This window comes from Ooceraea biroi, chromosome 11 (genome assembly GCF_003672135.1).
Source record: "Ooceraea biroi isolate clonal line C1 chromosome 11, Obir_v5.4, whole genome shotgun sequence".
Taxonomy (NCBI): domain Eukaryota; kingdom Metazoa; phylum Arthropoda; class Insecta; order Hymenoptera; family Formicidae; genus Ooceraea; species Ooceraea biroi.
Window position 1 is genome coordinate 12,936,418 of NC_039516.1, and position 25,215 is coordinate 12,961,632.

Here is a 25,215-nt window from a genome sequence, read left to right on the forward strand (position 1 = left end):
CGAAAGGGATGCGTCCGCAATTTGTCCTCGTCACGTTTCGCGCTCGCGCTCTTCGACAGCCCTGAAAGGGGTTGCAGCTCGTAACCTCGTTATACATCGACTATATATTACATCGACTATCCTTGACTGTGCGAGGCAACGCGCGCCTGTCCATTAACTCCTCGTCGCAGGATATTAACGTTTTGTATATCGTGCTGAGCGGAAGGGGGGCGGAGGGTACCGGCGATGCAGTTGAACTCGTAAAGCACACCCGGCGTACAACCGCCCACGTGGATCTTCTTCTCCGTTACGCAAGCCTTGCACCATCAAATAAAGGGTTCGGTAAAATAATTTCAATCGCTTTTTTTAAAAAACTCTGCAGGGAAAATCAGTGACAAAATAGAGAAAATTAGATCTAGATTAATAATTTTAGTTCTAAAGTTTCATTTGCATTTGAATTATGATTCAAAAATGTATCATATACAGGGTGAGGCATCTAAAACAGGCCACCTGACTATCTCGGCTGTTATTGGTGATAGAAAAAAATGTGTCAGACCAAACGGGTCAAAATCATTCAAAATCACTGAAGGCTAAAATTTCTAAGTGCTAGAACTTTTTCATTTCTGAGTTTACGGTATTTTCAATAACAGAGAACTCTAGGCAATATAAAGTAAATTATTTTCTCGTGCAATTGGCCTTCAGTGACCTTGAATGATTTTGACCCGTAGATCAATATGCGCATCTTCAAACGCTCTACTAGAGGGTACGTAAAAAACATATCATACCATTTAAAAAAACGAAGTTGACCTTCATATGACCTCTACACGTCCACCTAATAAAAAACTATTTAGAACAAATTATGTGTCCCTCGAAACCATGCAAGTTTGGTCTGACACATTTTTTTCTATCACCAATAACAGCCGAGATATTCAGGTGGCCTGTTTTAGGTGCCTCATGCCCTGTATATTAAAATATTTAGTAATTATACACAAATATAATTTATATTCGTTTACATTAAACTAATTTGATACTAACAATTTAGGCAATATCTATAAGCAACAGTTTATTTTGTCGTGGTTTATTAAAGTTTATTTATTACATACGAAGCATAATTGCATCGTCTTACTTTACGTCAACCTTCATCTTTGGCCTCTCTTAACGGGGTGACGCGAAACGCGCTGCCACTTGGACGTTTTAATGCGGACGTTATTGCAGGACGCGTAAGGGCTGATTACAGAACACAAAAGGGGCCACACCATTCGCGCGGCACAAAAGTGCGGCGAAGACAATGGCAGGCGACAAAGCCGACAGTGATTAAAGTGAGAATTAGGAAATTAATACGGGCGCACCCTTATCGCCACCTTATCGGCCTTATGGTAGTTTGCGCTGTCTGAAGTGTCAGTCTTCATCACGGATTTCTGAATAGCCAGTCAACGGCGAGACTTCGTCTCGCTGGCTTGAATGTTTTGCGTCTCGGCATAAAAGCATTTCCCTAAATCTCTGTTATACTGTTTCCGCGAGTAAACACGAAGAAGGTTCCCCTCGCCGAGAGGATCGACTGATCGATCGATCATCCGCGTCTTGTCGAGCGTGTGCCGCGCCGGAAATAGAAAACCGTCTCGTGCCGGCTCAGTCTCGATCGTGTTTGTACAAGCTGACCCTCGAAGACCTCTTACGTAGCGGAGGTCCTCGAAAGGTCCTGTTCGAGAGCTCCTCGACAGGAATCGAGGATGCAGATGCTTATTTTGACGCGTCGGCCCCGCGACTTCTCGAGTGCGTAAACGCATCCCTCGCCGTGTCACGGATTCGTCGACAATCAAAGGTATTCGTATTGTCGGATATCAAGCGGCAGGAAAATAATTGGAAAATGTATTCTCTGTATATCTACAACATTCTTTCAAATTTTTTATTTATTTGATATTTGATATTAATATATATTTAATACATAAATTGATATAATATCAATGTATGAAAACTCGCAAAACTGGCCTGTAAAAAATTTTGTTAAAACATCACATTGAAGCATTAAAATCGTTGTAAGGGGTGGATCGAGACCACCAAGACAAGATTCTAGCGAGGCTCTCCTGCAAACATGGTCCATGGACTCGTCTCAGATCCCGGAGTCGATCTCAGACGTAACGGCCGAGCAAATTCGTGCGAGGGCAGGAGGGAAGGACGGGAGGAACACGATGTTGGGCGAGGAAAAAAGAGGGAAGCTGGAGAGGAAGCCGTGGAGATGAGGGACGTGGTGAGGAAGCCGTTGAGGCGCGATCGGCGATGTTCTCTTTGTGCGGTTTCGCTCGCCGTCGCGGATCGACATGCGCAAGAAAGACAGAAGGAGAGAAAGAAAGAGAAAAGAAAGCGTCTTCCAGCAAGGAAGAGCGTTCACCATTGACGAAGCCAAAGTAACCGTGTAATCAAGACCGGCCACGGCGCAGTTTCTGGGCCTTTTCTCTCTCGTTTCGTCTTTTTTCTTTGCCAGCGCTTCCTGCCGCCGCGGGATTCGCGTTCCCAGCACGGCCGATTTTGCACGATCGGCGAATAATGCGCGAGAAGAATTTTCCAGCTTGCAAAAAGGAAAAAAACAAACTCCTCTCCAATTTATTTGCGAGCTGAAACTTTATATGAATACTGTTCTACAGAATTGCAAAATTATATTTAGCCACAAGGAGTTTCTAAAGTCACCAACGCGACACTGATGCAGGAGAATCTGCAATTCAATATCAACAATTAATCTAATCAGAGCTTGTAACGCGTCTGTTTAACAGATATCGACTTAGGAAGTCAGCGTAACGTCCGAGCTGGTTCCCTCTTTTTTTCTTCTTTTTTACACGATATCAATTCAAGACGGCGTATAATTCGATATCGACACCGCAACCCGATATCTTGCAGTCAAGTTGCTCGCCGACCACGCGCGTCGTCCGTTCCCTGTATAACGTTTCTATGCTCTTCTAGCTGTAACGGTACGGCTTGTCCGAGCCGATTAGACTGATGTGGATTAGCTGATCCTTAACGCCTATCTTCATATAACGTCAGTATACACATCTTAATTATTATATCACATCAAAGGACATGTACTATAGAATATCTTATCAATAAAAATTATAATAATTAATCTTTTTAATATTTTCAATTCATTTGTAATTATACTGGTTCAGATGCCATCGGTTCAAAATCAATTCAATGTCTTCAAATTTAAGAATCTGTCATCAAAATCAAGAATTCAAGAATTATATGGGATACAAAATCAATTAATTTAAATCGCAACGATAGATTAATCCATGAATTATTCATCACGACGAGAGTTCTTGAAGGAACTTTCCTCGTTGTTTCGCGATGCTACGTTGGATTCTTGAAAACGTTCTGGCAAAACAGCAGTTTGACAGGAGTCCTGTCGAAGGAGCACGTGCTCGTCGTTCTCGCTTGTACGCGCGCGCTTGCCAGCTGCAAGCTGCAAATATCCGAAGGAGTGCACGCGTGCACGGAGAGAGTCAAGAAAAAGAAAGAGAGAAAGAGAAGTCCACGCGGCCCATCTGGCGCGTGCGTGACCTCCTTGAATTATCCTGATGACTTTCGCTGTGTCCAGCCTCCGCACGTATCCTTGCGCGGTCTTTTCGCTCTGGACGAAAGCGAGACTAAACGGACTGGAGGCCTCAAGTTTCGACCTGATCGATATCCCAGGTCAGGATACGTTTCTAGAAACGTGTACTCTCTCACTACAATAATTTTTGTAAGTACTATAAATTTGAAAATATTTCCAAATGCAGCACAAATACGATGCGTAATTTAAGCGACTCTTTTAACGACCTAAATCAAAAAGAGTAATTGTTGAAATAATCGCTTGATGTTACCTATTTTTATTATATTATCCGATTAATGATCTTTATCTTTGATTAACAGAATTTAAGATACTCTGCGTAAATCTGTGACAATAAACTAAGCAAGGCGAACATACATACAGCTGCTAATTTCCTTTGCATTTTGAAAAATGAGAACATTCGCAAGTCGGTTGAATTTTCTTGCAACGAGAATTTACCCCTCTCTTGCTGCGAAACGAGACTCTATCGATTAACCGTGCCCTAGGCAGCCGGTTCCGCCCTTCCGCCCCGTTCGCCTCTCCCCCGAGGAACCTTTCCATCCTCCAGCACCCCTTCTCGTTGTCCTCCTTCACGACCACCCGTCAAAGAGCGGCGAAAAGAGACAGAAACATCCCCCGGATGTCGCAAAAATAGAGACAGGGGGTAGCTGCCACCCTTCGATGGCATCGGCCAATCCGCGCCGCGAGCACGCCCAGTGACGTCAGCCCCGTGCCCCGGTCTCCGTACCCTCGTAATTAGCCAATCCGATCGCAGGGGTGAATCGAACTCACCCCTTGGCCCGATTACGTTTACGAGCCAATGATTTTTGCAGCGCGATCTCGTGTGCGTGCGTGCACGCGTGTGTCCAGATTGCAGGCAGAGAGACAGGAAGGGCACAATGGTCGCCACCCTTCGTGCTCCCTTCCTCGTCCCTCCTCCCTTTTCTTCTTGTTACGCGAAACTCTTTGTCCCTCGCGTTCTCTATTTTCGCCCATTCCTGCCTTTTTACTTCGGTGGAACAACCCTCCCTCCTCTCTCGACTACTTCTCCTTCTGCCCACTTTTGGGCCCCTTTTCGTTCCTCGATGCGTCTCGTAGATTATTATTTACATGACAAATGGTCGAGCGTTGTCAGAAATGTACCGGCGATATCGCGTGCACTGCGTGCATCGCGTGCACGCTCGATCATTGACGAAGGATACGTCAGTCTTCGGAGCTGCCTTCAAAGACGTCATTCAAAACGGAATTTCGAAGGCAGAGAGAAACGATTCATCAGGAGGTGTGCCGCGTTACTACTCGAGAAGGCTGAAGATTCTAACGCAACGTTACTCTGTTACTCTTTAATGACCGACCAGCAAGTTTACTAAAAATCTCGATGAAGCACAGCGAGTCCAACTGTGGTGACGTCCGGCGAAGCTTGATTCAGGCTCAGCTCAGATTCTGAACTAATGTTTATTTTTAAAAAACCTAAGGAACGTATATCTTATCTTTGGGACATCTTTACGATTTATATTGCCTGGCCTACATTCGTGAATGTTTGCACAGTAAACTGCACTTGCGTCTGCAATGGCACCAAACCGAGATAAATCAAAGGAAACCACCGTCGAAGGAAATCTCCGTCGAATGGATCGTAATCTGTAGAAAAGTGTGAAATTAAATGCCCAATAAAAATGTGTGTGTGTATTCCACGCATCGCATTCCTCAACAGAACGAGGAAGCAGGTTCCCTCCTGAGAAGATGAAGATCCCAACGAGATAGCCATTACGCGACGCGGCATCGGGGACGCAATGAAGAACGGTGGCTGATTGTGAGGAGCTCAGATCCGCCGCGTTTTCATCGACAAGATCTCTCTTGTCGCGAGAAATCAAAGACCAGAGGATCGCTTTCAAGATCAGAAAGAAAGAGAGAGAGAGGGACACAATGCCGTGGTCGCGGAAGCTGCGTGGTCCACGTGCGTGCGCGTCCACACGGATGTGTGTATCGGTATCGCTTTCCGCCGGTCGGGATAATCCGCTTATGCAGGTTCGGCCCTTCGCTGCGTCCTCTTCTCTTCGGGTAACGGCGGCTTTGTTGCCCGAGTATTGTGAGAAAACAGCATTTTCGACGCTCGAGGTGATGGCAAGAAGAGGGACTTAAACTCATCATCGTAACACTCGCGTGGGAGGACACCGCCGATGCACCTGACACACGCGGGTCGCATGTGCTTGCAACAAGGGGTTTCCTGTGCGCAGTCCGCAATTTCGCGCGTGTACGGATGGATAATCTCGAGAAATTGCTGGTTTTGCGAAACGGAGGCGGTATCGACGAGACTTCTTGCCGCCTTCCGTGTTACGTGATTTTACGTGATTGCTGAACAAAGGAGTTCAGTGTAATTGAAATATTGATGATTATCATTGCACCATGATTCCTGACAATTATGTCTTACAATATAATCATCTTATATAATTATGAATGGTATAAATAAATACATAGTAATATCCATGACACATTTTGCACATTTATGAAATTAGCGTAATGAAATCCTACACATATAGTATAATTGCATAAATATAATTGAAGAATACAATTAGGTGTAATTAAAAAATTAATTTCCTTTCTTTCTGAAAGCGATATCTACATCGCTTTGATGCAATATAATATTTTTAATGTGTTTCTCTTCATTTCGCACAAGTACGCGGTGTATAACGTTATAAAAAATTTCGCGACTTGATTTTTATGAATCAATTCTCGCAGTGAAGATCAGATCTCGATATCGTTGAGTCGGATATCTCGATGAAGGGTTGTCGGTTGGCGTGGGCACCCTCTCCCAGGAAGGGCACGCATAATCCTATGAATACATAATCCAGATGCAAACAGCCGCCACGCGTGCCTCGATTTAAACGGTCACGATATTTCACGGATTAGAACACGAATATTTGCACTATTTTTCACGGTGTCGCCCCGAGAGCCCGAGATGCTGCTCGAGTAACGGCATTCTCATTTTGAGATGACAGCCCTTTCGTTCCCACAGTATTTCTAGAGTCTTGAAAAAATGCATATATTATTTTAACAATATCAGTAGACACTGTGTACCAATTTCTTATTTTCTAAAATTATCTTTAATTAATAGATATCCTCTTATATTCCTAAATTTTTTTTAGATCTCAAGAAAATCATGTTGCAATGCTCACAGTCATAGAAATGTGTCTTATTCAAGAAAAGATTTACGGTAATTCATATAATTTTGTATTATTAGTATCCTTACCTGTTTTTAAAAATTTTATAACGCACATTACATAAACAAAGATATTTATATATAAAATACATATTTTTTAAATATTTAATAACACTTGTATGATATTATTATATTCTCAGCATAGAAGATCGATTGACAAGGATTGTACTTTAAAGGGCAGTGCTGATCGCTCAGATGCAAATACAGATAGTTAGAATCGATGATCTTTTTTTTATGAGATAAGAGAATGTAATAAAAACCTGGCGTTGATGGATGGTACTTGATAGACCGGATTACCGATATTTTCAAGTCATAAAAAAATCTCTCCACAGATATCGCGAATATCCTTCATAATGGAACAGTAGCGTAAGACCAGTAATGATCCAAAAAGACAATATTAGGACAATATTAGGAAGAAAAAAAACCTATCGAACTTGTTTTATTCTTTCGTTCGGAAATTCCAGATATTAATCAGGAGAGGGTAAAATAACTGGCATGGATTTTTGTCAAAGGATATTATTATTATTATCAACCTGATCGCATATACGCAAACAGGAGGCGGCGGGCTTAAAGTTAATTTAATTATTACACGCATTCGCGCTGCGTGAACGCAAAAATCGGCACAGATAATAAAAATATCTCCCCCCTCAGAATTGTTGTTAAGGCAGTTGTGAGGTTTGACAAATCGTCTTGAGACAGTTGGCAGACAGACAGACTTTGCTGGTCCACCGACATATCATTATAAATTACGAGGTAATTAATAGCGAACTAATCTGAATTAATTAGGTCGCGGTTACGATGGAATCTCGTTATATACATCGTACGTTCGAAGCAGTCGTAAATATCAAAGCGTTGCTCGAAAGGAGAATGAGGAGCGAGTACAGCTGTGCAGATTTAAGAGTTCTCGCATGATCCTTCCTCATCGACCCTCTCTGTGTGCTCTAATTTACAAAATTTACATTTACAATCGCGCTGCGTATTTGTCCCATTTTTCGTCAAGCAGAAATCTGTTTAGGTGAATATCTATTTAGAATATATCGATACTTAATCGCCGTCGGATCGGCGATTATGATATGAACAAAACTCCCGTGTCGCCTAAGCGATAATACACGAGATAATAAAGTGTTAATATTACATTACGTTGCAATAATATCGCAATACCTACGTAGAGTCGCACGAGTACAAAATAGAATCTTGGAATGTGAAATATATATTTATACAACGTCGATATCAAAAGTGCTCAATCCTCGCTTAAAATCGCTTCCGAAAATTAGACTAATTAGTGCCGCGGCTCCTACCGTAAAATGGACAAATGTATAATTTTAATAACGTAACATCCCCGACGCTCATACTTTGCGAACGTCGTAAAACAAATTCGCGTTCACGTGTACTTGATACTGAGAATTATACAGAGTTGAGTTACACGGTGCAACTCTATCATGCATAATGGATCACTCTACTTCGGTTGAAATTCACAGGAAACAGGAAACACCAACACAGAAGAATAAATAATGCGATTTATTATTTATTTATCCCGCTCAGATAACATATTCGGCGGAAACAAAAATCGAAATGTTAAAATGAAATAACGCAGTAAATAATTAATTACGCATCGATTAAAACAGTATAATAAAATTTGTTATCCGGTAAAAGTAACGTATAAAATACTCCATTGAAATACCGGAACGCGAGATACGAGCTCCGCGAGTTCTGGATCGCCTAAACGTGGAACTCGTGCCTCGCACTCGCAAAGCAAAGTTATATACTTAACTAATTCTCACTGCATCGGCATCATAAACCGCGATCGATACCAACGCAACGTATGAGCGTGAGCTTAAGTTAAAATTCTGTCCTCGCTGTTTGAACGTGTACCGATCGGAGCGATAAATTACAAGACGTTACAGAAGCATTCAAAAGACACACACTCTCTCTCTCTCTCGTATTTTTCTCACTCTTTCTTTCTCCCTTTCTCACTCCCTTACAAAAATACATTGGACGGAACCGAACGAGTATCCTCGTAATTTTCTCTCCCCCTGTTTCGAAGGCGATTAGGCTATACGATTGGAGGCTTGAGCGAACGTTTCTCTTTTTCTTTCTCTCTCTTTTTGCCATTCCACAAGAGTTCGATGACTGTACTTTGCGAGAAATAATACATGGTCATTCGCTAAAATAGCTCTAAAATAATTTTGAGTCCCGACTAATGACGGATATAATGACTAATAATAGAATGATACGAAGATCTCGAGAAAAAAAAAAGAAAAGTGGTATAAAAAAGAAAAATTTCATCGAACATGTGGTCACGGAAAATGGAAAACAAAATTCTGTGAAATTTTAATATTTTCCTTGAATTTTTCTAGACTTTCATAAGACCAGAGTTTTTCGTAAATATATTTTTTCGATATAATTTAATAAAATTTGAGCGATTCAAAAAGATCTTTTTGGTAGAGCTATTTCTGTTATAATAATTTCTCAACATAAAGGAATGGAGAAAAATATTGTTTAAGGTAATTTTCATGTTAAATAAAAAAAAGAAAAACACGTACAATGTAAAATTAACGAAAGTATTGTACGCTTTATTGCATAATACTACGAGGCAGCGTATTAAAAATTCTAATATCGTTTTTCATCTTTTCGCTCTTCCATTTCTTCAACGCACTTTTCTATCTTTCGGGAACGAGAAAATACTATAGGTTTTTTTGTTTTTCGTGGAGGGCGATCGATGATCATACAAATATATTGCACACTATATGTAATATCGTTATAAGTAATAATCCTCTCTTGGCAGAAATCAGGATCGCCTCCCGTTTCGATGGAAGGGAAAGTCGAACGAAATCGCAATCGCAGAAGACGTAATGAACTTCGTATAATTTAAATAATACATTCTAGGATAAAATCACTAATAAAAAGTTTATCTATTACGATGACAAATGAAGAACGCAGGCGAAGAATCTTCCAAGCAATATTTACTTGCATCCATCTTTTTTATAATTTACTTTCATCATAAGCATGGTTGTACACATAACAATTACGGCGTCCTATTTTACCAAAACACTTCGCTGCGCAAAACATTTATAATTTAGATAACATTCGGCAAAAGTCAGAATATCTCAGAAAATTGAGACGTTCTTCGCTAACGATCTTCAAATATTATTGACGCATCGTAATCGTAAATTATCACCCATTTTCTCTGAATGAATCAGCTGACGTGACATGATCACTGGAACACAATTTCGAAAAAAGAAACACAGTATAAATAGCGGAAAATTGCCGTGACGAGGTAAAAGGCGGTGTAAGTGGCATTAATTCGAATGCATGCTGCATACCTAACTGTAAACGAATTCCCATGTCATCGGGTTAGGCACTCAAGATTCGGCGTGAGAGAGCCGTGTTAGGCGCTCCGAATAAACAGTAAAACGGGAATAACATGAGCGTGAGAGAAATACTTCGGCGATGAATGAATAGTACTTCAGATAATACTGATTCGATTTACGCTACATAAATATACGCGCGAAGTGTGATACACAGTCGTTACCGTGCATCCAAGATAATGATAATGATGATGATGTGACGAGAGCGAGATGCTTAAATTGATCCTGTCCGTCCGGCCACAATCACCGCCTTTCAACTCGTTGCAACAAAATGACATAAAACAACAGAACACCAAGAACAGAACAAAAAAGTGAATCTCACAAAACAGAATACTATCTCCAAGTCGTGTTCATTCCATTCTTCAGCACTCTCTTTCCCCTCTCGCACGACAATGCTAATTAAACACGTTCGACTATTTCGAGTACAAAAGACTTCGGGGTGTCTTCAAAAGCGTACCGTCGCAGAGCGTGTGAACGTCAACCACGGTCCCTTATTTTTTCCCTTTATTCGCATTCATTAAATAGTCGCGCTATTAGTGGAACGGTCGCTAAAGCTTAGCGCGATTTCATGGAAACACTTTCGTGTATAAAAAAATAATTTGAACGCGTATAAAAGCAATCGTTCATCGACACGCTCTCTCCACTTGCGATCCTTTCATCTTCTCGCGAAGTACGAGTTCACTCTTGAGCTCTCCTACAAATCGCACCTACGATTTGTCTCCAGGGGTCAAGGGTATTATATACGCCTACGGTTAGGGTAGTTTATTAGTTAGACCGGCATAGATACTTGTTGCAAAAATACAATTTCTCTCGTACGCTAGGAAAGGTGTCTCTGTGTGTGTTACTCGCTATTTATTTACACGTTATTCCTCGCTTATCGAGTCGGACATCATCGCGCTTGTCACCTGCAAGATTAATTAAGGCCGATACGCTCGAGTCACTCGACACGGTAGTGCGTGATCTTGTTGGCAAGAATGGTGCAGAACGTTGGCCAGAATAGCTTGCGCGAGTATCGTGTCGAGTGAATCGATGCTCTCATTAGAAAAGACTTCACCATCGAGTCTTTGTATTGCCGAATATCTCGAGATCGATATACGATATACCGACGCACCGGGATCTAGCGGGCCTGTTCTTCCGCTGTTGTTTCGCTTACGATGATATTAACGATTTTCTTATGTTCATAAGGATGAAAAATCCTTTCGTTAAAAAAATCAATTTAATTTTTACGTTTCTCTAATCGACATTCTATCGGATTAAATTGTTCTTTCAAACCCCTCAATGTGGAATTACGTTCCTATTTATTGCTTAAAAAATATGTCAGTTGGATTTATGTATTGCAGACTCGAGACTTCTAAAGAACAATTTAATTGATGTGTATTTAAATCAATTAGAAAGAGAACAATGTTAGGAAACTTCACGAGACTCTATATACTTCTAGAATTATTTTTCTTGGTCTCGATGTTTCAGTACGTTAAATAAACGACGATGATATTTCTCGCTTTCGCTCACCAATTATTTAATTTCGCGCACGTATTTTTCTCTTCCCTGCTTCTTATTAATATTTTCTCTTTTCTTATTTTTTTTACGATAATAAATCGCGTAAATTTGTCTCACAGTTTTGCCATTTTCTTCAAAAATTGACGGTTATGGAGATGACAATGACGAGAAAGAGGAAGAGGAGGCAATCGATATGCGAATCGACCGGCGACAGCGGAAGAAAAAAGCAGCAAAAAAAGTTTCACAGACGATGCGAGACGGACTGCAATCTCGTTGCTGCTTCCCGACGAAATTTGTTTCGCGTTGTCGCGACAGCCAGGACCCGGCCAGGATTCTCTTCTGCTTCCTGATGAGCCTCGTCATCATAAGCAAGCCGATTTGGCGGTCGAATTCACGAGGGCCTCAGATGGCGTGGCTCCGGTCACTCGAGACTCCTGATGAGTACTGCTAGCTCACGGAACGAGGCGCCGAGCTTACCGGACGTATTCGACGATTGCTTCTTCAGCAAAACCGGCCGTATTGCTGATAGCTTCTCGTAGCAGGAGAGACACTTGTGGTACCTGGAGAAACGAGAAAGCAAACGGCTCGTGAAACTTCTAAATCGTAGATTTTCCATGTCAAAAACGGAATAATGCACAATATAACAATATCGTGTGTTATATTTGAAGAATTATTTTATAGCATATGATAGTTTAATGATTCAAAGTTGCTGAAAACTCGATGGAAGAAATTCAAACAAAAATATTAGGATACAATTGATAGCAGGACTCACCGTTCCTCCCGCGACACATCGACACCGATAGTGTGGAGGGGCGCTTCCACGTTGGACTTTATTACCGGAGCGAAGTTACGAAGAATAAGTCTCAACGCCGAACATGCTACCGTTATGTACCTGAAACAAAAATCCGGAAATTCGGCAAAGGTAAATGATAATGTATCGTACCAATTAATCTAAACAATCATATACATAAAGCAGACGCCAAAAATAAAAAATAACTTATGTTATAAATAATTTAAACTATATTACATAAAGTATACTGCTCTCTTAATGAATATAAGAGGTCTTCAGGAAAAAAAATAAGCAAGTAATATTATTCATGTGATTATTTAGACATTTATTTTACAAGACTGCTCTTTCATCTAAAAATCGGATATTTCAAAGACAGGATGGGAATAGTAGGAACCACAGTAGCATCGCGACGCCCACCGGTCCGGTCACGCCTGGTCCGTCTGGTGAAACGGGCGTTATTAGGCTCACTAATGATGCCAATAAATAACGAAAGGCACGAAAGGCTTGCCTTCGCGATTCAACACGCTCTCGCTTTCGGACGGACGGACGATAAAGGGTTCGGCGCCGTGCTCCCGTTGAAATCGGCGAGACGAATCGCGAGCGGTCTCATGAATGCACCGCGTGCGACGTCGATCGATGCACCCTCGTCTGTATCAAATGCACCGCCACGATCCAAATTTCATGCGGCTTGCTATAAAATGGGAAAAGCAACCGAGCTGTACGTACGACTTTGGAAAAGTTAAAGCGACTTTTCATAAAGATTTTGGGTAAAATAACTGAGGAAAGTAATAATTTTGAAGATTAATAAAAAATAATATAATGAAAAATAATAATTTTAGAATATATTTTTATAGACAATTTTTAATACATTTGAAAAAATTATTTTTTTTCTTTCCATGTCCAATGGAGATCTACCGGCAGATCGACTGTAAAGGGAAAGAAGACAGGGATGCGAGAAGCGATCACGAAATTGGAAAACGATCGGGCGGGGCACGAACCCTCCCTCGTGTCACGCGTCAGGATATTCTGACCAGCGATCTCTTTTTTTTCTCACGACGCGCTGGGTCCAGGACGAAAGGCCATGACGAACAAGCCGTGAAAACGACAAGCGAGCTATATGCAAACTGCCACTACATAATATGCCATCCGAGATGTGTATATTTGCCCGTCCAGCATGCTGCCATTGCGAAATCGGGATACAATGGGCACCGCTCTTTGGAAAACACAAATTGAGTACATAAATTCATGGGATATTTCGAATAAAGCCAATCAGTAAAGAAATGCTAAATCTTTTAAAATAAATATTAGCTTAAATTTTAATTTAAATGACTTTATTGTCTAAGTATTTTTATTTTTGTTAAAAAACAGATTTTTGTTAAAAAACAATTAAAAATAAGATGACACATATAATGATTTTAATAATCTAATAAAGTTATATAAATTTATTAACACGCAACGGCTCGTTATTACGAATGACTGAACGGCGACAGCTGCCTAGCGCACGATGGCTAATTAGTTTGAATTTTAATACTTTTACGGTATTAAGCGTATATACTCTTGAAGAATGCTAATATGAGACTGAATTAACTGCTTGACTAAATTTATTTCAGGCAAACAACAGTTAATAGCATAAATAGTCTAATTAAAAGGATAGTTCTTAAGATATAAGTTTGAATACAGGTATTGTTTATTCTAATATTTTTTAATATTTTTAATTCAGTTTGAAAATAAAATAAAATCTTATATCAAGACAAATTTTATTCAAAATATTGAAACAAACAGCTTGCTTTTATTTAAAAAAATATAATTTTGAATTCTAGTGGAGAAATTAATTAAAATTATAGAAGTCCATAGAAACACAATGCCGGTAAACGTATGTAAAAAGAATTTTTTTTTAATTAGACCACCCTGCAGATGTATACGCATATTACGGATCTCGTCGCTACACGTGTGGGGTACTAAATACTCGGTGAGAGCGAAAAAGAGGCCCGAATAATGATAGAGAAGAAACGGGAAGCTTGTTAGGTCATTAAGTGCGCGTGATGCTCGATGGAAGGCTAATTTTGGGGCCAACCCTCATAACGCTAACGGAAGTTATACGGTCAGGTTGATGCTAGATACGATTAATTAATCACCAAATCGATATCGAAATGATTCCTATCTAATCGGACGGAGATTGAAAATATAGAAAATAATATAGAAAATAATTAATTAATTTTAATTCTGATATTTTATGCAATATGCACTAATTAAATAGCGAATCTCTGGTAATAACAAATTGGAATATTTACATCCTCGTACATAAAACTTGACATTTCGAAATGTAAATTAAAATAAAATTATAATCAAAATTTCTGAAATCCACATAGGTTCCACATGGATTATTATATCGAATTGTAATTTAACAGACGGAGGAAGTCGCGGCGATACTTGCAGCGGCAACACGTGGGCGAAGACCGAGAACGAGTAAATGGTAGTTTGCAATGAAACACGGAAGGAAACAGTCATTCCTCGTCACGACAGAGCAACAGCTTGGAACTGAGGGCAGTCGGTTAATCGCCCACTTTCATACGTCAAACGGACATAAAAGACAAGTTCCCTCCTCCTCTCGGATTTATAGCCGAACGCCCAGGAAGTGGTGCGTGTCTGACGAGAAAACGGTTTAATTCAGCGCACACAAACACGATTATAGGATAATTTAAATGAGGCAATTTGAAATTTTATTTTAAATATTAAGCAATTATTAGGCATTAGAAAAAAAATTTCGGGAGTTTAAACCTTTTGCATTTTTAGATTCATTCTCTCAACATTATTCTCGATGCAACGTACGACTCTCAACGAATTTACATTCGCGATCAATAACGGCCGTTTAGCATTGAAGATGATACTCGATCGCCTGTCCGTTCACCATCATCACTCCGCTTCGGCATATGCGTGCGTGCGGTACTTCAGATTTCAATTTGTTCTGCGAACAATGCGATTCGGCGCGCAGGAGGAATCCGCGCGACTCATCGCATTTGCATCTGCCGTTATCTCCCATTGTTTCGGCTAATTTCGCGAACCGCCCCAATGCTCGTGGGTTTCCCCGCTCTGCCAAATTAGCTATTCCCATGCTGCGGCTTTGCGCCCTGGCTCGTTCGAACACGGGGGTGACAAAAATGCAGCCCTTTTCGAAAGGGGTGTCTCGATTTTCTATGTACAACACCGGGCGCGGCGTTTCACCGTTGAAGGTAATCTTAGACGATAATAGATGCAAAGCGTGGAACGATGATTATTCACGTGTCATCTCTAAATATACACGCGTGCGTGATGCGACAATGAGATGCGAGTGCGTATTACAATCCGACGCAAACATGACAGTAAAACGAATCAATCTCGAAACACGACAAGTTTGAAAGCGATGTTTCAATAAAAGAATAAGGACACAAAATTGCACTTGAAATAACGATATACATCATTTACGAAAAGTTAAAAATATATAAACTTAACTATTTAATGTAATATTATTTATGAGCAGTATATGTATATCTTTTTAGAAAAATATGAACCTTTAAAAGCCAAACTGATAAAAGCTCCGTTTACTAAATTTCTTTATTTTAATTCCAGAGTATGTATAATTAGTCAAATATTAAGAAACTGGGAAATTTTTTTTCAGAAAGCAGAGCTAATCAGCTCGACTTCTGAGAGAGGTTTACACAAATATAAATAGAAAAATGAAGAGATCTAACTGAATACTCACATTTCGTATTTACTTTGTAGGAGATCGCTGATAGGACCGAGTAGGGAATTGCAGAGGTCCAAGTTCCACATCGTTCTGGGAACAGAGTGATTAAAATTTGGTTTTAAAAACGAACGAATTTCGTGATTAGAAGCGAACGAGTGACTTATTAATCAAAATTGCTGGATCGAGAAAGCTACGTACGGTTTTAACGTGAGGATACTCAAGAGATCGACGATGACCGCCAGGTCGTTCATTGCGACTGCGGACTCTACTGCTGCCTGAAATCAATGTCGCTCGTGTTTCTCGATTGTCGACTCCAATCGCGTCTCTCAACGCGGGATTCAACAGATGGATAGCTACCTTGAGATCTTTGTTGTGCCAGAGGGAGTATATGATTTGCAATGAGCGATGCCGACTCTTAAGTACCGCCATCATTGAGTCGTGGCTGCGCATCATACTGTTCAACACCTCGGCTTCCGACATTTCCGTCAATACGCTCATCTGCGGGTAGCCTAGCGTCGTCGAACCGGTATAACTGTGCTGTAACACAAATATTTCATAAAAGAATGTAAGAATCCTTTTCTTGTGAAAACAGGTTTTATATTATTAATTTTACAATTATAGTTCATAATTTTATTGTCTTTTTTAGATTGCTCACCGGTAAGAAATTCTCCACGTCCAAGCCATAGGGCTTGTCGGCGCTCATCGGCACCAGTTCCTCCCGCTCCGCGTCCTCGACGGTACTTCTTATTTGCGGGACACGTATGTCGACCTTGGGATTCGGCGGGACTTGCGCCTTGTTCGGCAGCTTCCTCGTGGACGACGACGACGACGTGGTCGTGGAGGCATTGCGCGCCGATAGCGCAGTTGAGGTAGCGAAGTTTCGGTTGAGCGACGTCGACCTCGATTGCGCGGTGTTCGGCCTGTTCAGCGCAGGATCCGAAGGACTGTGTCTTATATTATTAATTCTGCAATAGCAATCACACAAAGTTCTCTCGTTGATTCGAGTTAAGTACTGCTCGTGTACTCCAAATTACGATACAATTTTCATTGTTAGAGAATTTTCTTGCTTCAGTGTTACGTAATTAATTACTCACTGTACAGGATAATCGCTGTCGTATCCATGCTCGCCGTCCCTGCTGCTCTGTCTTCTTAGATAGTGCTTCGGGGAGTCCGGGCTGGGTACCCTGTTCTTCAGTTTACCGTCATCCATCACGGGTATCACTGCAGCCATCGGCGCGACGCGCGGTGTCAGAGTCGAGTTCGATCTTTGCGGACCCAACGGCTGAGGCGGTGGCACTACTTGATCATTGGTGCCTACTCTCTTGCCCGGCAGCGGCGTGATGCTCTGCCTCAACGGCGGTATGGACGCGAAGGTCTTGGATGCCCGTTGATTCAGACCATTGTTCGCCTGGAGATTTGCTCTGATCTGGCTCGTCGATGTGATCGAGTTCCTCTGAGCCGGCGGCGAAGACTTGATCGGCTGGACGCGCACCGGCACTGGCTTCGCCAAGGGTAACGTGGGCGCCGGCGGAGGCGGTGAGGAGGGCGACGGCAACGGGGGCACCTCCTCGCGTTCCGTTGTGCTTAGATTCGACATTGAGGTAGAGAGAGTTTGCAGTATCTGCGGCTGTGCTGGATCTAAAATATATCCAGAAGCTCAGTTAAGTTACATTGAATTTTTTAGGAAAACTTGCTTGAGAACTTCAAAAGTGAAATAACATTGGCGACTATTTATAAAATGAAATAAATCCTTATTATTTTTAGATTAATTAAATTTATGGAATAAAAGAGAATGATTATATTTGTGTTACTCCACTTCGAAGTTCTTTTCTATTTCTACGGATTGTATTAGGTTGTTATTTCTTTTATTTTCGAACGAACTTCTCCATCGTATCAAGTCTCACGAAAAAAGCGCTGTTAAAAAGTGAGAATTTCGTTCCACCGAAGCTCACATCACAATTTAGTAAATTGCAATCCGTGCGAAGGTTACAGCACAATACTCACCTATGTCGTGAGGCTCCTCGAAAGCCTCGGGAGGTTCAGCAGGTGGTGTGCGAGACACTGAAACATACCATGCGCGGCATGCTCATTCACAACTATATACAGCACTGCATTCACGTTCGACGCATCGCGTATACGCTGTTGCTCGTGTATGTGTGCGTGTGTGTGTGTTAGTCGTGTACTCGCTAAACGATCGCGGAGGACAGGATCAAACGTTAGAACGGAAGGGGAATTTTTCCGCGTCGCAAACTCTCGGCAAACAATGAGACATCGCAAGACATGTGGCGAGGTACTTACACGCCCTGCTCGGCTGAAAAACGTCCCTGTACTCGGTCACGTTCGGTATGTCCGCGTAGGTGGTCTCATCCTCCGGATCCGTACCGGATTTGTCCGCTTCTTCGATCGTTCGTACGTCCAATCTGCAAGCGTACCAAGAATTAATCAATATGTCGCGCCGAAATTTCAAATCGGACCTCGAACTGTGTGAAACCCACGTGTGCTTCTTCAGTCCGACCGGTCGTTCCCTGGAGAAGCTCTTCCTCAAGGAATTTCCATGACTGAACGGCGAACTCACAGCAGACATCCCGCCGAGTGGTGCGATCTTCTTCAAATCGCACACGTACAACGTGACGGTCGCGGTGTGAAAACTCGCACCGATCTGAAAAGTTTCACGCATTAGCGAAAGCCGAAAGGTGAACCGAGGCATAGGATAGCACTGCGATGCTACGCTGAACGGCTGAAATAATTTTATCTCCATCTCGCGTGTCGTACCAATTGATTTTGAGCCACGGCTATGTCCTGGACCTTTCCCCAACCGGTCGGTATCGAGTCCAAGGTTCTGCCCGGTTCCCAGCCGTAAACCTTCAAGACGTCGTGGCTACCGGCGAACAGGCATTCCCCGCCTTGACTAAAGTACAGGCAGCTGCAGCGGCAAGACAAAGAAACTCAGTACGACGATCAAACTCGATCATGCTCGTTCGTTAGTCGATCGACTTACCGGATGGCCGAGGAGTGACCCTGTTCTGTGGAAGATACCAGCTGAAATGACTCCAGGTCCCAGAAGTGGACCGTTCTGTCGGCGCTGCCGCTGGCTAAAAGGAATTCGTGCGGATGGAACTCGACGGTCGTGGCCGGGCCTCGGTGTTCTGAAAATTCCCTTAGTTGTCTACCGGCCTTTAGGTCCCACAGCTAATTTAAAAGTAACACAAACGTCAATGTCTTTTCCCTAGCATATGTATAACGTGCATAACAAGGAAGATAAGAAACAAGATAAAAAGATGATGCAAAGCTTAGATAAGAAAATATAAAAATAATATATCTTTCTCTTATATCTTAATATATTCAAAAAAATCATCTGATTTACCTTGACCATTCCTTCCTCCCCAGCACTCGCGATCCATTGTCCGTCAGGACTGAACTTCAAGCTGTTCACGGTCCTGTTGTGCCCCTTGTACGTGAAGATGCAGCCTTTTCTGCGAATGTCCCACAACTTGATTGCTGTGTCCAAACTCCCCGACGCTAGCAGCTCTCCGTAAGGATGGAAGTCCATGCAACGTATTCCGGATTTATGTCCCGTCAGGGTGCGCGCCAGCTTGGCGTGCTCCAAATCCCAAATCTTCAATGCACCAGTCTGTGAGCCAGCGCACACGAGATCTTCCGTTTGGCCGAAGCGCACGCATTCTATGGGAGTGGTGTGGCCACTCAGGCTCTAAAAGACATGAGTGGTAAATCGATAACACAGTCTCGTATCAATGTTAAAATACAGAATCGAAATTGCAATAGAGCAGAGGACGAGAAAAATTATTGAAAGATAATAATTACCATAATACAATTTTGCTTTCCAACCGCCCATAGGTTTACTTTTTTGTCATCGCCGCCAGTGACCAAAACACGACCCGATTTATGGCCCAAAGCCAGACAGTTGACATTGGGCGTGTGGGCGACAAATTCCTCTGTGACAGAAGAGGAAATACATTCATCATTATTCACATACATTTTATATATACATGCTGATTCATTTTTATAATAACAATAACTAAGTGCAGCAAATTAGAAATAATTTTACAAAGCAATCACTTATAAACAGGCCTATGCAACTTTCTTCTCTCTACCCATACTTCTCAGAAATGCAGGACTAGCACGTTTCTTCCATAAATAAAAATTATCCATTATTCAAAATAATGAGAACTCCAGAATTCACTGTCATCGAGTCAAGGAGTCAGCGCTGACACGATTCCAGCTCCCGACCTCCGTGCGAGGGACAACGTCTCTGATTCTCGCCGCGGGACAAATCCTTGACGAGCCATAACCGAGTTATAACCATAATTGGGAAAAAAGCGCGGAGAAGGCAGCGGCCCAGGTGGGCTCGCGCGCGCAAGGTAACGACCGTCTACCCGCGGGGAGAGACTGAGAAGCAGGATGCTCTCGCGCGAGGAGGGAGAAGGAGGACGAACACTCCGCGCGCCGGGACACTCGCTGCCCCGTGGACGACGGATCTTACGGAGCTTCCAGGATCTCCTCGTGGATGTGGCCATATTCGTGCCGCGCGCGCGGACTTATTTGGCAGCGACGGCACTCCGGGATTTCGGTTGGCGCACGACGATTGGCGATCTCCTCTCGCTGCTGCCGTCGCGCGAACGTAACATGTTTACCAGCAGCAGCAGTAGCAGCAACAGTAGCGCAGCCTCTCCGTCTCCCACTGCCCACGGCGACTCTTCTCTCTCGTCTATCGCGAGACGGACCGGGCACCGCGGCGCGTCGCGTCGCGCCGTTCCCGTGGGAACGTGAAAAAAAAAGGGACAGACGTGACGTGCACGTCGCGCGAAAAACGATCGCCCGTCTCGATCAAGAGACTGCTCGTGCCACCTCCTCGTTGCTGTCGTATCTCATCTCTTGAAATCTCGCTCTCTCTTTGTCCCTCCGCCGGTGCCCTTCGCTCTCTCTCTTTCGCTCTACTTGACGGTTGTACCTGTACGCGTGTAGGCAGCGAAGTGACGTCGTAAATGGCGAGGCGCTTGGTAGATTCGCTGGTAGATGGCAGTGGCGAAATGATTCTTTACCAACCAAACAAAGCGGCACTTTTATCGATAGCAACGGCTGTGGTTCAGTTGACCTTTCCAATTCTTCAGAACATTTCCTAAGTTTTGTCCTGTGGCGGCATCTAAGGAGTACAAGACAGAACTAGCCCGACCAATGAGAGGGCAGCACGAAACCGAGATGGAGAGCCTTGGAAGGAATCAGAGAACAAAGAGAAGCTAATTGCTCGCGCTTTAAGTCACACGTGCATTAAGTAATCAGTTCTAGTCTGTATTAAATAAAGTCAGCATCTTTATATATTTTCACCTAAACCGAAATGTTGTAATAGTTCCTCGTGCGTTAAAACTGCCTTAAATGTAGCATAATAATCAAATAAATAATACGCTCGCTACAGTCCAACAGCAGTAGAGACTCGTAGCGGAATTTTTTGGAAGTTTTATATAGACGCGCGCGCGCGCGCTCTCTCTCTCTCTCTCTTATAATTCTGATAGATGGCGCCGAGGTTTTCTGTTGATGGTGCAATATTTGGCTGTAAAAATGATTAATCGCAATTTGTAAGCGATAATTTTATTTCTCTTTAGTAGATATCGTAGTTAAATATTATAAAAAGTTGCTAATTACTTATCTACGTTTGCACTTTTTTAAATTTCAGTTGCAGCGGTAAATTCTATCTTAATTCCAAGTCCTAGATCACATGTGAGATATATGTCGTTACTAAATTGATATTTATTAAGATGACGTCGATGCTCTGCATGCGTGTTGGCTTGGTGGCAAGCCGAACACTTCTCTCGTCTAAAACTTTCGAGAGAAACTATGTGACATATATACAGGGTCAATCTCCTCAGCCTCGTATACGGGAGTACTTTTACTACATCGATCACCAAGGCATGGTATTTTTCATTTTGTTGATTGGACCACAGAATTACCATCAATAGTCGAAAACATTTTGCAAATAGTTTTAGTAGTAACAATATTTTATTGACCTTTCTTGGCTGAGAAGCTGAAATGCACTATTTGATTGATTGATAATACTTTATTGCTTTTTTTTTATAGTTGTTCCTGGATGATGTTCGCATAAGGAACTTTACTTCATGTTTCAAAGGTATGCAATGATATTATTATATCAAAAAGTTCTACAAATATTCACGCATGTCACAAACTGTTGTAGACAAGAAATTCTTGGCATTTTTCTTCAAACATTTGAAGAAGAATAATACTGATCGTTACATGGATGACTTTCCATTCCTGTCAATCTGCGGTGTGGAAAGAAACTTTGTAAGATGTGACGACTTGCCAGTAGTATTTACAAAAGTGATTCAAAAACAGAATGCAGAAACTGGTGCAGAGGAAGATTGGTTTAGTTACGCACATGCGGATAACTTATTGATGGTAATTATTTTCAGAATAGATATGTAATAATAAATAATAAGTTTTTATCTTATTAGTTATCGAATCTTTTATAGGTACCATTCGAGCCACAAAGATTATTTATGAATGTCAATACAGGAAGGGTATACCATCCTGCGTTGGAAAAGGCTGGAGGCATCGGTCTGGTGAGGTCTAATCTGGCCATCGAATTTAGCGCTTCTTTCAGCTTTAGAAATGGCGAGCAAAATCCACCAACGCATTTTACGTGGAAGGACAAACGATACGAGCTCGATACGACATGGTTCAAAGACAAACTCACAGGAAGTTAAAAAACCAAAGATTTGTTTATAATTTATAAAGAACTTTTGTAAATATATGCAAGTAATAGTGCAACATTTGTCTCGCATTATGTTACTGGTATGGACGAAATGTCGAAAATTCTGGCGGTGGAATCGTCGGAAACGGTCAAGGCCTTCTTCTCGTCCCTGAAAAAAAATATATTTAAATATTGCAATATTGTTTAAAATATAAATTTGCTTGCAATTTTCTTTTCCCGTCAATATTATACGTTCTTTTTTTATAACACGCTTTAAATTTGTATTTCTTTTGTGACTAACGCGCATAAATTAACAAGATCACGAACGACTTACCGAGATATGTACAGATCCAGTATGACTCCTTTGTGGCCCGAGAACGATCTGAGGCAACTACCTGCTCTCGCGTCGAAAGATCGTAAGACACCATCCAAACCGGTCGTAAATAATATTGACGTGCTGGTCCAAGCTAGTCTTGTGACGCCCCCCTCTTGGAAAATCTCTTGTCTAAGGACCTGAAAGGAGCCCGCACTTAAAATCGCCTTGTCTTGTACAGAAAGGAAAACTTGCACGTGGATATTAAAAATAATACCTGTCTCGGGATATCCCAGATATATACTTTTCCGCTTGAATTCTCGATTGTGCCAGTCGCAGCGACGGGGAACGTAGGATCTTTGCAGAAAGCTGCAACTTCTACGCTGAAATTGTTCAGTTCGGGGTTGCTTATTCCTTTGTTAGCATTCAGATCTTGAAGTATGGAAATTACCTGCAAAATATGTATTATTATTTAATTATATTATTTAATATTATTATTATTGAAGCAAATTATCTTCACCTTCCCGTTATTCGCTGAGCTCAACATGGTTTTGCCGTTCACCGACGTAGAGATTAACAGATTATTATCCGTATAACAGTCGAGACTGGTGATGCAATTCGAGTGTCTGTGCAATCCAGTCGGATCTTTCTCCACAGTGGACAATGCAGTACCCGTTCTCAAGTCTAACACACGTATCATGCCACTGAGGTACCCCAACGCGATGCGCTTACCTGCAACAGCATTTCATTTGTGTATAAAGCACTCTTTCTTTCTAAATAAGTTCAGAGATTGTCGTTGTCTCATACCATCTGGAAGAATCACGCCGGTCTGTGCCCGATCGCCATGTACTTGCGGGAAAACTCTACACGTGCCCTCTGGCATTTTGAACATGTACACCTCTCCAGTCTGCACAGCTGCTAACAACACATTTGCAGAATCGTGCCATTTCATCCACTGAACAGCAGGAAAATGATGATTGAGGAGCAATTGTTGCGGGCAAGTGCGCAGGAAGTTTTTTATTTCTGAGAATACTCACATCGATGTCGTCCAGGCTGGTGTCCCAGATGCAGGCTTTGTCTCTTACTTGCCACAACTTTATTGTACCAGCCATGTCGGCGCTTGCCAGATACGTGTCATTAAAATTGAATCCAACAAATATGACACTGTCCTTGTGACCGGTGCACTCGAAGAGAATTTCACCAGAGACGGTGTTCCAAACTAACGCCTTGTCCTCTTCGCTTCCTGTTGCCGCAAGCTCATTGTTCTTGCTCAATGAGCAGCAGAACACCGAGGATTCTGAAAGTGTTTATTCTGCTAATTGTTTTCATTCGAGCACAGATGTTGATATTTTATTGTGCATTTTTATGAATTGCATTACTGGAAGATAGGAAGATTCCTTACTGTCATTGTGACCGCGGAAAATGTACGCAGCATCTTCGTCCTGCGTAGAATTCCCCATTGGCACATCTGTGTCGTTTTCATTGTCTGATAAATCTTCAATTTCACCGCCCGCTTCGTCTACGTCGATAACTTCATATGCATAGTCTTCCATCAGCATTTCATCGTCCGAAGAATCGGACGATAGCGGTGGAGTATCGTCGTGCAACATCTGTCGAAAAATGATAATTAATCAATAAATAAATTGAAATAGTTTAAAAAGTCAGTAGTAAATTTAATAGTACCATGTCAAAAGAGTTATTTCACAATACATAATTTAAAATATCACACGTGGAAATAGCACGTGTAGAAAAACGGTGAAAATAAGATTCACACGTAGCACAGGTTACTTACTTTCTTGTCTAATTTTTTCCTTAGTAAAATTCTTGCATCAACGTACCTTTTACACTAAAATATTAAATGGAGAAATGGAGAAAGTTAAAATCTTCTATATTACATTTCTATATTGCATTCGCATTTCGGAGTATACTGCAACACGTGATACTACGCTCATTGGAGAAACTGTCATAGATCATACGCACATCAGACAGTTTTGAAAAATATATGTTCCTAGTAATTTTAGCGAAGCGTGGT

At 41.8% G+C, this 25,215-nt stretch overlaps 3 protein-coding genes across 5 annotated transcripts; 1 reads left to right on the top strand and 2 right to left on the bottom strand.

The window, feature by feature from the left end:
• Nucleotides 1–7,270: 7,270 nt before the first annotated feature.
• LOC105275327 (katanin p80 WD40 repeat-containing subunit B1) lies at nucleotides 7,271–21,515 on the bottom strand. Of its 3 annotated transcripts, XM_011332092.3 has the most exons (15): nucleotides 20,651–21,515; nucleotides 19,972–20,102; nucleotides 19,514–19,858; nucleotides 19,148–19,338; nucleotides 18,922–19,072; nucleotides 18,645–18,808; nucleotides 18,448–18,569; nucleotides 18,154–18,210; nucleotides 17,244–17,787; nucleotides 16,805–17,114; nucleotides 16,507–16,686; nucleotides 16,348–16,424; nucleotides 16,165–16,239; nucleotides 12,408–12,527; nucleotides 7,271–12,195 (listed from the first exon to the last, which is right to left on the bottom strand). In XM_011332092.3, exons 1-15 carry the CDS (start codon nucleotides 20,682–20,684, stop codon nucleotides 12,057–12,059), a joined length of 2,640 nt encoding a protein of 879 aa, XP_011330394.1. In that variant the 5' UTR covers nucleotides 20,685–21,515; the 3' UTR covers nucleotides 7,271–12,056. The 3 variants fall into 3 exon arrangements, with proteins under 3 accessions (XP_011330394.1, XP_011330395.1, XP_011330396.1); XM_011332093.2 differs by lacking the exon at nucleotides 18,154–18,210; XM_011332094.2 differs by lacking the exons at nucleotides 19,972–20,102; nucleotides 20,651–21,515 and having other exon boundaries at nucleotides 19,148–19,295; nucleotides 19,514–19,690.
• Nucleotides 21,516–21,647: 132 nt separating this feature from the next.
• On the top strand, nucleotides 21,648–22,945 carry LOC105275325 (UPF0598 protein CG30010). Its single transcript, XM_011332090.2, has 5 exons — nucleotides 21,648–21,740; nucleotides 21,839–22,076; nucleotides 22,240–22,288; nucleotides 22,355–22,575; nucleotides 22,650–22,945. The coding sequence occupies exons 2-5, from the start codon at nucleotides 21,921–21,923 to the stop codon at nucleotides 22,881–22,883; spliced, it is 660 nt and encodes a 219-aa protein (XP_011330392.1). The 5' UTR covers nucleotides 21,648–21,740; nucleotides 21,839–21,920; the 3' UTR covers nucleotides 22,884–22,945.
• LOC105275324 (angio-associated migratory cell protein) lies at nucleotides 22,881–25,151 on the bottom strand. The gene is made up of 8 exons (XM_011332088.3): nucleotides 24,976–25,151; nucleotides 24,586–24,793; nucleotides 24,221–24,480; nucleotides 23,991–24,138; nucleotides 23,704–23,915; nucleotides 23,461–23,634; nucleotides 23,205–23,383; nucleotides 22,881–23,039 (listed from the first exon to the last, which is right to left on the bottom strand). Exons 2-8 carry the CDS (start codon nucleotides 24,791–24,793, stop codon nucleotides 22,961–22,963), a joined length of 1,260 nt encoding a protein of 419 aa, XP_011330390.1. The 5' UTR covers nucleotides 24,976–25,151; the 3' UTR covers nucleotides 22,881–22,960.
• Between the last annotated feature and the right edge of the window lie 64 nt (nucleotides 25,152–25,215).